Genomic DNA, 11,740 nt, shown 5'->3' with positions numbered 1-11,740 from the left:
GCGAGGAGCCAGGCTTCCTGAGCTAGATACTTCAGGGATTTAGAAAGTACTGTCTCCACTGCCTTCCACCCCTTGGAAGTCCATAAGTCTGCATCATCCATGCATAAAATATTTTGATGTCATGTTAGGAATATTGTGCTTGATGAGCTGACCTGTCTGACTGGACTTCTAAGACGTTTTATTTCAGTCATTTTTCTGGTTTAATTTTCCTCATGATGGTATTGCCTGCAGAAGGTAAGTATCCAGCAGATAAAAAATCCAAACCAATGTTTTATTTGCACAACAGTTTTCTTTTCACATGGTAATGAATGTTGGTGTCCAAATTCCAGAGCAAGAAGCTTGTGCTGGAACCTTCTGCTGCCTCTGAACTCTTTTAAGTAGTTTCTTCAGCTCTTGTACCAAAGGAATCTTCTGGAAACAAAACAGAGTTACAGCATTCCTCTTTAAAATTCTTATCACTGTACTTTGGCTAAATATTTTCCACCAACTTCTCTGCTGAGTTCTTAGGTTCTCAAGAAATACCCTTGGGCAGAGTCCATAATTGCTGACATTTATGACCTAGAGATGACAGTGCTTTTTGTGGATGGGGTTGATAAGTAGGTGGCATACCAAGTGATTGGTATTCCAAAAAAACCCTTGGCATCAAATTATGTTTTTGCAAGCAGATCAGATCCTGTTGCAGAGACACTTCACTTTGAACAGCCTCTGTAACTTCGTGCTTGCTGTGCTTGAAAAAAAAAGGATTAATATTTAATTTTAGCCTTTTCTTTTCCATGAGCTATTGAGTGCTTCTTTGTGAATCTAGGTGAGCTTTATTCAGAAAGAGACCAGTTAAAATAAGTTTGGAGTTCTTGGTTTTGGACTGTCACTTAACTCTTTCCTATTCCCTCTGACTGACAGCAATAAACTGGTGGATGTGCAAAGGCTGATAGGCACTGCTCAAGCACATAAACAAACTCTGCTTTCCTGCCCAGTCACTCACACAGGCACATCCTGGTTGCTTAGTAAGGAAAAAAAGGAAAGTAAACATTGCATGGGCAGACTGGGTTCCAGGTTTCAAATGTTTGTGGGAAGAATCCAATGCAAAGCCATAATTTTAAGTGCTGAGTAGGAGGTACTGTGAGCTTAATTCTCTAACATCTGTTAAGCTTGTTCTCTAAGTAGCAAAAACACATTAATGAGCTAAAATCAAGGCTGCCTTACAAGGAAGAGAAATTTGGAGTAATGTTGTGTGTGCGAGCAGGAGACAGGATATAAAATACTCCTATTGCTATTTGTTTTTTGTGAAAAGCAAGTAAGAAGGATTTGCCTATGTTTAACAAAAAAAAAAGAATCTGGTTTGCAGCTTGTGGTTTATTCTCAACTTTTTATGAGTCAGCAGCTAAAGGCAGAGCCGAAATAGGGGAAAAACAGGGAAATTCGTGAGATAGTATCAGGAACAGTATTATGCAATGTCTTTGTAGTAAAATTTCTCACAAGGAACTAGCAGCACCTGCAGCCAGAAGCTTTGGAGCTTTGGGGAGATGGAGTGCAAAATTAAGAAGTGAATATCATGTTCAAAAGAATGTCTTAAAACTGCTTTTCCAGCCGAGGGCTAAGAGGGAGAAGCTGAGTGCTGTCACCCCCCAGGTGACAGATGCAGTATTAATCACCCATAGCAGCAGAGTTGTCCTCTCTGGCAGAGGAATTGGCTTTTGTTCCTCTGACCAGGTCACAGAGCCAGGGCCAAGAAAATAAAGCAAGCTTTCTTGCCAATATTCCTAGGTGTTAGACTCATGGCACACCATTATTTTTAGCTGATTGCTCATCGCTTGGACACATGACCTTGCTTAACGAGATTAGTGTGTGTTGCACCTAATCTGCTGGGCAGAACCAGCATGCTGAGAGGCAGCAGCCAGTATTCCGGCAGGACCACAATATGCTTGGAGTTTTTTTCTACTTTCTGACATTATTAGAAGCTGATGATCTGTGCAACTATTCTGGTGACCCTGGATGGTGTGAGCAGAGTGCAGTGTGGTAACTGCTTTGGTTTGTAGCAGGCTGCTTAGGAGCTCAGTGATGGACAGAACTCCCTCATGCTGGCCAAGCAAAGAACAAAAACGTGATCCCTGGACCCAGCAGTGGGGGTCTGGGTGTGAAGTGTCAGACTGAAGCAGGAAAAAATGATTGAGTGATAACAGATCTCCACAGACTGACCACATTTCCATGAGCTGTTTAAGGGGTGGGAGGAGGGGAAGCCTCAGTTGGTTTCTTCAGCTGAGGTGTTGTTTTATGCCATTTTCAGTGCAAATGAAACTTCGTCCTAATGAATTGTTATCCAGAATAATCCTTGGAGTTTTCTGAGATAAGGGGCTCTTTTTTTTTCCTTCTCTATTTCACCTGCTACCTCTCACCCTCAATGATTGCAGATTTGTGATATCCATCAGCAGCAGTGCTTACAAGCCAGCCATGGATGTGAGCAGCTACCTACATTGTGCCAGTGCTATGTTCAAATTGACACTCAAGGATAGATCTGACCTGTACTCAATGTTATCATTAAAAAAAAAAAAAAAAAGAAATGTGAGTAATCATATTCTGTTAAGCAGGACTTTGCAAATCTTTCCCCCTTTTCTTGTACTCCTCCTCTAACCACCCCATCTGCCATATCCAGAAATTCTCCAGGTCACTTCTTTGGGGGAAGTGGGCTGTTTTTAAGAAGAGCCATTTTGATGCTTTGTAAATACCATGTGCTCATCAGAATGGTAATTGATCCATTCATTTTTAGAATATCAGAAGCTGTGTGTCAGCTGAGTTTCATGTGTTTCAGAGATGTAATAGGTTCACACAAGCACTAAACTTGGTACTTTCCTGACGTTTCAAATACTCCTATCAGCTCTTACTTTGCATTCTCACAGCTTGATTAAAATGTAAGTGTTCACTATTAATTCAGAACAAACTGTGGGAAATTAAGAACAGTGAATATGTCATGGTATTAAATGTCAAATAGTTAAACTTAATGTAGTGAAATAAGCAACTCATTGTGAATAATTAAATCAATTAACTTAACCTCACTTTGTTCTTTTAGGATGTCAAAGAGTAGGCAGAGATTTCACACCATGCTCTCATGGCTCAACACATTTTCAGAAGACTATTTTCTGAGCCTTTAAAATGGTGTGAATTGATGGTGGAGAGCTCCTGAGGACTTATCTTTATTTATTCTTTTTTTCCTCTGGGTATCATGTACCTGATTGTTACACAGTTGCTTTATAGTTACAGTATCACTCCACAGGTAGGATGTTTGGCTTGATGGGAGGCAACAGCTCTTAGCACAGTTTCCCATCTATCATTTTATCTGCCCTTAACCCCTTTTTCTTTTCCTTCCCCAGGTATTGTTCAAAATGCCCGGTGAGAAGCAGACTGCAGTGCATTACTACGTTGGGGTTGACGTGGGCTCAGCCAGCGTTCGCGCGGCTCTGGTGAACAGCTCTGGCTCAGTGGTGGCACACGCAGAGCAACCCATCCAGGTTTGGGAGCCCCAGCCTGACCACTATGAACAATCCTCTGCAGATATCTGGGCTGCCTGCTGCTCTGTCACAAAGGTAGGCAAGGACAAAATGAAGGATTTGTGTTGCAGGTTTGCTCTTCAAGTTTTAAATGTTTTCTGTCCTTCAATCCCTGTGCCTGTCACTTCCATTCAGGTCTGCTCATGCTGTGTAACCTGTCACCATCCTTGTGCAGTAAAGGCACCTTGAGGCTGATGCAGCCTCACAATGTCTGTTTTATTGGTGAGGAGCTGAAGGCCAGAGTGAAAAAAACTCATGCTGCAACTGCAAATAGAATGAAAGGCGTTTGTTTGTGCTGTTGTCCAGGGGGAGGATTTACCTACTGCCTTCAGGTCTCACATCTGTGAGGTTTGTTTAGCTGGTATGCTCTACCCACGAGATGGTTTTGGAGGAGTCAAGGCTGCTCAGAACCTGGCAGTGCATATATTTAGAGATGCGCATTGGGCTGCTCTGGAGTCACAAAATTTATTGTAGAGAAGTTATAATTTGGTTTGTAGATGGCTCCTAATGTAACACTTGTGATTCTCATTATAAGAGGATCCAGTATTATAAGAAAGTAAATAATAAATGTCTGTGGATAGTATCAAGCATAAAACCAGATTGAAATAGACTTTACTATAGGGAAAAATCTGTACCCTCTGATCCAGGGCTCTGCCTTTACTTGCTGGAGATAAAGGTAAATTAGAGACCTTGCTTGCAGTGCACACAGAGGGCATTTCATCTTCCTTACTAAAGCCCTGGCCTGCTCCATGTTCTGAGGTTGGCTTTTTAAATATTGATGATATGCTTGGTAATTTGCAGATGGACTGTTCACCCATTGTCTTGTTATTGATCAGCCTTTTCAAACATTAATGAGCTTGGCTCTGCAGAAATGCCCTGAGATGGAGAAGAGGAGGTGAGTGGGATGGAAGGAGAAGAAGGGAGTGACAGGAGTGATAGGGAAGAACAGCTTGATGGTAAAGCAGAGAAGGATTTTCTCTGCTTATTTGATTTTTCTCTGTCTGACTTGCTTTGTTCTTGCTCTGGACCTCTTTAAATGCAATCTCTTATAAGTAAGCAATAAAATAGTCTCAGAACCTGCAGTTTTACAGAGCCAGTAAGAGACTGGCACTATGCAAGTCTAGTGAAAGTCTTTCCTTACAGCACTAATTAAAATAATGATATTTTTATTGTTGCCGAGAAGTGGCAATTTATTACTGTGCTATATTTTAGGTGTCTTGCAACCTCATTTGGCACTTAATTCATGTGACTGTTGTGTTTTTTTCCATTGCTGCTGGAAGCCATGAAGTTCAGGCATTTTGGGGCAATGGTTTGGGGGTTTTTTTGGTTCTTTTTTTGGTTTTTTTTTGTTTGTGTTTTTTTTTTGTTTGTTTTTTAGTTTGTTTTTGTTTGGTTGGTTTTGGGGGTTTTTTTTAGGTTTTTTAAAAAAAAAAACTTCCAAAAAATGTGCTATTCAACCTCCTGGTGGCAGAGCAAAGGTGTGCATTGCAAAGGTGTTATCATGACCACTGGTTTTGACCAGCTTTAGTTTTGGGACCCTTCAGTATTGCAAGGAAAACACAATATTACCAAAGCACTTCTAGAAGATTGTTGCTTCCACAGGGGGGAAGTCAGTGAAGTAACTGATGGAAACACTTGGTCCTAATTCTGTGTCCATGCTTTACATGCAGCTCAGCTCCAAGCTTTAGAAAAGAGAGAAAATTGTCACTGCAGGTTTTCTGCTACCTTTATTTACTGATGTTTTTGTGCTTCCTGCTTTTATCCAGGACTGTGGATAAAGACCTCTGAATTCAGTTTTGAAACTCAAAGAATTTCAGTTAATTTGATGTATTTATGATTTGAAGTTTTAAAGAATGCTGCATTTAGGGAATTCCAGAATTTCATCTAACTTGTACCTCATTTTCTGTACTCACTAACTCACATGGGACCTGCACATGTGTGGATATATTTGTATTCCTGTGTGGTTTGTGTATTTTCAGCAAGTTGTCCGTGGAGTGGATGCCAGCCAGATCCGAGGGCTTGGGTTTGATGCTACCTGTTCCCTTGTTGTGGTGGATAAACAGTCCCAGCCTTTGGCAGTCAACTGTGAAGGTAGGAATTCCACACAACAAGGGATGCTGCTGTGTGTGTTTTACCACTGATGGGAGTGAACTTTCCATGTCAGCCAAATGCCAAGAGGTGGGGCTGACTCTTGGAGATGGAGATGACGCAAACTCTTTTTTACAAGAGGATTTTGTCCTGGTTTTAATGTTATAATTTTACTGCAAAATTAAATTTGAGATGAGAATTAATTACTGTTTGGTTAAATATTTGGCATCCTAGGATTACATTCATTCGTCTTGGCTCTGAGAAATTGCTTCATAGGGGAATCTATGCTCATTTTCTTTTTCTGTGTGTTTTCTTCTCCTTCAGGCTGTACTGATCATGGCTTTTATAGTGTGTATAAATGGCCATCCACACTGGCTAAAGGAATGTTAAAAATGTTAGTGTTAGTGTAGTCTAACTGCTTGCTCTGTCATGGAGCTGCAGGCAAGAGGTTCAGTTTGTGTATTTGATTACACTAATGCTCTGTCTTTTTCTAGGACAGTGCTAAACTTCAGAAACAGTCTGTGACCTTCTTCTAAAACTCTGGGGCTTTTTATTAGTTTTTGAGTAGATTATGTAGAAGACTCACCAAAAGTCTGTGCTGAAATTTTTCCCTGGTTAATCCCACTTAAGATTAGGTGTGTGCTGTATCAGTAGTTAGAGAGACAGAATCATAATTCTGTATATGTTTCATTTCTATTCTCAGATGTGTGTGTTGTCTTCTCCTATACTTCTCAAAAAAAACCAGCTTTGCCCCCAAAATGCCCTTTTCTAAATTTAGATCAGATTTATTTTTCAGTTTGAGACCCTCTTACAATCTGTTCAATGCCTAATGATGTCTGGTGCTATTTTGGGTCTAGTGAGTCAAATTCAGTTCTCATTTTTTGTGCTCTGATATCCCCAAGAACGCTGAGTTTACACAGTGGTGGTGCTAAACAACAAGACAAGAGTTCACTCAATACTGTGATGCTGTGAAAACTCTTGCAGTGGTGGGGTTTCAGGCAGTTTCACAGTTCTAAGTTGTGTTTCAATCCATTTTAGAAATATTGATGTGCCTCACACTTTCTGCCTTGTTTGGACTATGTTTTCAAGATGATGCTTGAGTGGCTGTGCCATGGAGTGTGCAGTGTACTTAGCCAGAGAGGAATCTGCAGTGTCACCTAGATTACTGTTCCCTCTGTCTGGCAGGTCCTCTGGAGGTTAATGTTGATAAAATGTTCTTTGCTTCTTGTTCTCATTCGTGTCTGATACAGACTTGCCAAATGCTTTTTCCTTGCATATCCAAAAGAAAAGCATTTCAGCAAATTATCCCCCCTGAAACTGTATTTCTGAAAGGAATTAGGGTAGTTCTTCTCATAGCCATAGATGAGGAAAGAGAATCCCTGCAGCTGATTGAGTTAATTTCAATTTATAACATAATTGTTCAGATTTTGTCACCAAAATGTTCTTTTATATTTTTAACTAAATATGTGAACTTTGTCAAGAAGTTTGGGTTCTTTGAAAGAAATACAAGAGAGCATGGTGTTTCACAGTTCTTGGATGCACACAAGCCTGATTGGTTTCAGTCAGCATTCTCAGTGCTCAGCATGTCCTGAAGTTGGCTGAGATGGCTAAAATTTTATTTTTAGATATCCACTGTGAATTATTAACACAAATAGAATTCGAGTTTTCAACGCAGAAGTGAAAGTGTGAAGCAGTTTAGAGCCAAGTAACTTAAAATACTGAGCTGGGGTTAAACCAGAGCTAAAATAATCTCTTTTTTCTGTTTTTTCCCAAGGACAGAACCATAGGAATGTGATAATGTGGATGGATCATCGTGCAGTGAGTCAAGTTGAGCGCATCAATGCAACCCAGCACAGGGTTCTGAACTATGTAGGGGGAGCCATGTCTGTGGAAATGCAGCCACCTAAATTGCTCTGGATAAAAGAAGTGAGTACATTTAACATCATGGTACATTTTTACTAGTGATTAGTGCCCCTTGCTAATTCCTGAGAATGAGATTTTTACAACAAAAGTCTTCAGCCTTAGTGTTAAACCCCAAGGTATGCAGAGTAAGGCCAGGCTAAAGTTGTGATTTAAATGTTTTGAAGTTCTTTCTTCCTTCAATTACATAGAAATATGTTTGATGTTGTTGAAATGGAGTGTTCCCCAATAGAAACATTCCATGTGCCTTTCTAATCTAAGATTAGATATACATACAAATTGAGGTGCTGGTAATAAATGAGTCCTCCAAGTATCCTAGGGTTTAGTTATGGAGGTGTATTTGCTGTTCCAGCTCCTGTAGCCTGGAGTGGCAGAGGTATTGCCTTTGAATCAGGATGTGATGGCTTTGGCTGCTGGCAGAGGAACTCTCCACTTCCAGCTTCAGTGTAGTTCTGTCCCATCAGTAGGAAGTAAACTGTGTGCAGAGGGAAGATGCCCTGTTTGTAATGTGGAGCTCTACCTCTGTGTCTTATGTTTAGATTTCGTGTGTTACAATGACATATGGCCTCTTAATAACAGCTGTCAGATAAAAGGAGAGACACTTGCCACTTGAAATTTTTATGACCTCTGCCAGCCTGGCTGTTACATTTGGCCTCAGTGATGCTCACTGTCATTTTAACAAAGCCCAAATGTAAATTACTTGCTGCCAGTTTCAAGCAGCCAAATTCCCCTGTCCTAACAGACATGAGACATTATATTGTAACAAGGTGCAGGCTGGGCAAAGTCAAAGGAATTAACTGATGGAAGCAGGTACTTACAGATTAATGATAATAGAGGGTAATGAATGTTGATAATGATATATGGATATCCATCTACTAGTTCTTCCCTTTTCGAGCTATGAGTATGACACATCAGTCATTTTATAAATAATAAAATGTAAGCTGTAAAAACATTAAATGAATCCTTTGCATCTGAAACATTTTTATATTGCAAGGTCTGGGATATCAGTACCTGACTGCTCAGGAAATCCAGATTATGGGGTGTCCAAATGTGGTCACCTGGAGGTGTGCTGTGACCTCAAAGCCCTGTGACATAATTGCTGTGGTGTAAAGGGGAGAGCATTTCAGGGCTTGTTCCCTCCATGAGCCACTGTGGGGGACACAGGATTTTCCTGACCCTACGTGCCAGCCAGCAGCAGGGATTTCCTGGCAGAAGGGTGGTACAGAGCAGGGCTTGCTCATATGTCCCTTTTCAGCTCCTGACAGGGCAGCTAAGGAGATTATTGTCCTTAAGAGAGGGTTTTTTACCTCAGTGTCTGCCTGCTGAGCTGCCCACGCGACAGTTCCTGCGTCCTAAGTGGTCTGGGAATGACTCACCATTAAACTGCTTAAACTTGCCCTGCTTAGCTCGGGCACCTCAACACCTACAGCATCACCTCAGCTGCTGAGAGGAGCAGGAACAGTTCTCATGGAGTGGGCTGTAATCAGCTGAGATTTGGCTAAACCTTTTAGCTCTGGAGAGCTGCGGGATCGAGTGGTTTTTACTCCTTCTGTACTCCTTGCAAAGTAGGAGGGGGGAAGGAATGACATGAAGAGGGATTGTTTATTTTCAGTGCCAGCCAGAGTGATGCATCCAGGGCTTACCTGATATCAGAGCCATCAGCAAAGGTTCATGTTGGCCTCTGACAGCTCAAACTCAGCGTCGTGTAGTGCAAGTGTCCTCACTTCTTGTCAAGAAAGGCAAATCTTACAGTAACTTTAAATGTCAGGTTGCTCAAATGAGTCCTGCAAGAGCACTTTGCACATTTGTTGTTCCTCAGTGGACTGTCTTGAACTGGGCTACAAATATAAATCACTAAAATCTCTTCATATTCTTCGTTATCAATATTTTATAGATCAATAAACTGTGACATAAGTATTAAAGGCATGGTCTGGAAAACAACTTACAGAATAGTATTTAGTGATGTCCTTCCTGTTCTTTGAGTTTTTTATTTTCTGTGTTTAAGTGTATTTCCCATGGCAGAGTGAAATTTTGATTTAGCTCACACACCAGAGGGAAAAACTACTCTGTTCTGACTGCAGGATTACTTCGTAAGCTAGTGATAATACGCAAGCTGGCAAAAAGGAAGCTTAGTTTTCAGATCCCCTGGGAGAGTTGCAAGATTAGCAGGTAGAAACACACATTTTAGTTTTATTTTGTCCTTTTCAACTGAGACTATCTGAGAGCTTTGCAAAGTTGAAACTGAAATTCCCATTATGCTTCTACTTAATTATGATAACTAGTGTTCAGAAAATGACTGCACTATATGTGCTTTGACTTAGGGGTACTGCCTGGTGAAGTTTCACACAGTATCTGCCCACATTGGGCCTGGCTGTGATCATGGCTTTGGTCTCTCCAACTTTTCTGACTACTGAGTGTAGTGAGTTGGGTTTTTTTTCCTTTCCTTCCTTATTCCTTTCTTAATATTCCTCCCTAATGTTGTCATGTGCCTGACAGTATCCCAGGAAGTTAAGACAAACAGTGGATTGGGCACATTCTCCTATGTCTGACTGTAATCAAAACTGGCTAAACCAAGGTGTATCCAGAAGCTACTCTGAGCCTTTGTCCCTTTGGTTGACATCATATTTCTGGAAAGTTTTTGATCAGAAGTCTTGACATGGCTGCAACACATTCAGCACAGGGATGTTTATAAAGAAAACAAAGCAGAACAAAACCCACAGCCAGACACTTCGCACAGTCATGCTCCAGGTCAGCATGTACACCCGAATATACGAAGAATCACTGTTGACTTTTGCTTTGAATTCCCTGGACCTTATTTTGAACTCCCCAGGAATTTAATGTTTCTGCTATTCAGTGTTTTTGCTGTTTTCCCTCTGTACATCTTTGCCTGGGATTGGTGCTGTGCACATTCCGTAGCTGCTTGCATTCGTATGGGTTTTGCAGAGAGGGTGCAATGGGCAAAAGAACTGCTTTATGTCTGAAGTGAAATAATAAAATAGATGTTAAATAATAAAGATAAAGAAAAGGTGGATTTAGGAGATCAATTGGATGCACTTTTGTAAGGGAGTTTTTTGGAGTACTGATACTAAATGACCATTGTAAGGAAGTTTTTTGGAGTAGTGATACTAAATGACTGTTGTTACACCAGTAGGTTAATTGTGTTTACATTGTTACCAAAACCTCCATCTCCCTTTCCATGCTGCTAACCTGGGCCTGGAAGGCCACATTAGGAGATACTGTTGTCTCATGTTTTGCTCTGGGTTCTCCTAACAACAATATTTGCAAACCTGACCTCTGTGAGGAAGGGTCTGACATGGGTCACATCAGCAGTGCTGGCAAGTTGTGAGTGATTAGGATGTCTCTCAAAGAAAGGAGTTGAATTTCTGTGACTTGAAGAATTTTCATCTAAGCCATTAAAAGTATTTCTAAAGATTATGACTACAAATTTACTCTGAGTTGTTTGGAAGTAATGAAGAAGGAGAAGAGGGAAAGGTGACCTACAAGAAAGTTGGAGAGGGACTTTGGACAAGGGTCTGGAGTGACAGGACAAGGGGGTGTGTTTTCACACTGTCAGAGGGCAGGGTTAGATGGGATATTGGGAAGAAATTCTTCCCTGTGAGGGTCCTGGCACAGGGTGCCCAGGGAAGCTGTGGCTGCCCCATCCCTGGAGGTTTTCAAGGCCAGGAGGAGCTTGGAGCAACCTGGGGCACTGGAAGGTGTCCCTTCCCATGGCAGGGGGTGGCACTGGATGGCCTTGAAGATCCCTTCCAACCCAAACCAGTGTGTGACTCAGTAATGACCTAACTGTGCTTTTCCATTTCCATCACCTTGTTCCTAGAATTGAAGCTGCAGATGACCTCACTCAGTGCAGGGAATGAGCTGACACCAGTATACAAGAAGTAGATACTGGTCCTTATCTCTTGTGGATTTCTCCTTCCTCTCCCCTTGTATTTATTTGTGGAGGGATGCTGCAGGTTTTCTTTCAAGTAACAACTTACTCTCACCTGCTTCTTTTTGACTTTCTTTTCCACATAGTGCTTTCTCTTTAACATTGTGTCTCTCTGCACAGCACAGAGATGTAACTAGAGACTGGAGGTTGTCCAGCTCCAGAATCAGCCTGTTAGTGTTCTTTTTTTTTTTTTCCTAGAGATAGCAGAAGAAAAAAATGCTGTTTACTAATTTCTGGCTGC

The 11,740-nt window shown here is 41.2% G+C and overlaps 1 protein-coding gene across 2 annotated transcripts in view; it reads left to right on the top strand.

Moving 5' to 3' along the window:
- The window catches only part of FGGY (FGGY carbohydrate kinase domain containing), a 123,480-nt gene that overhangs the window by 6,926 nt on the left and 104,814 nt on the right, over window positions 1-11,740 (top strand). For both annotated transcript variants that reach the window (XM_085067460.1, XM_085067459.1), the window contains exons 2-4: window positions 3,366-3,578; window positions 5,522-5,633; window positions 7,405-7,556. In XM_085067460.1, coding sequence (XP_084923586.1) covers window positions 3,378-3,578; window positions 5,522-5,633; window positions 7,405-7,556 — 465 coding nt within the window. In that variant the 5' untranslated portion in view covers window positions 3,366-3,377. The remainder of the gene's footprint in view (window positions 1-3,365; window positions 3,579-5,521; window positions 5,634-7,404; window positions 7,557-11,740) is intronic.

This window comes from Lichenostomus cassidix, chromosome 8 (genome assembly GCF_008360975.1).
Source record: "Lichenostomus cassidix isolate B80296 chromosome 8, HeHo_3.0, whole genome shotgun sequence".
Lineage (NCBI taxonomy): Eukaryota > Metazoa > Chordata > Aves > Passeriformes > Meliphagidae > Lichenostomus > Lichenostomus cassidix.
This window is presented reverse-complemented; position numbering and strand designations above follow the sequence as displayed.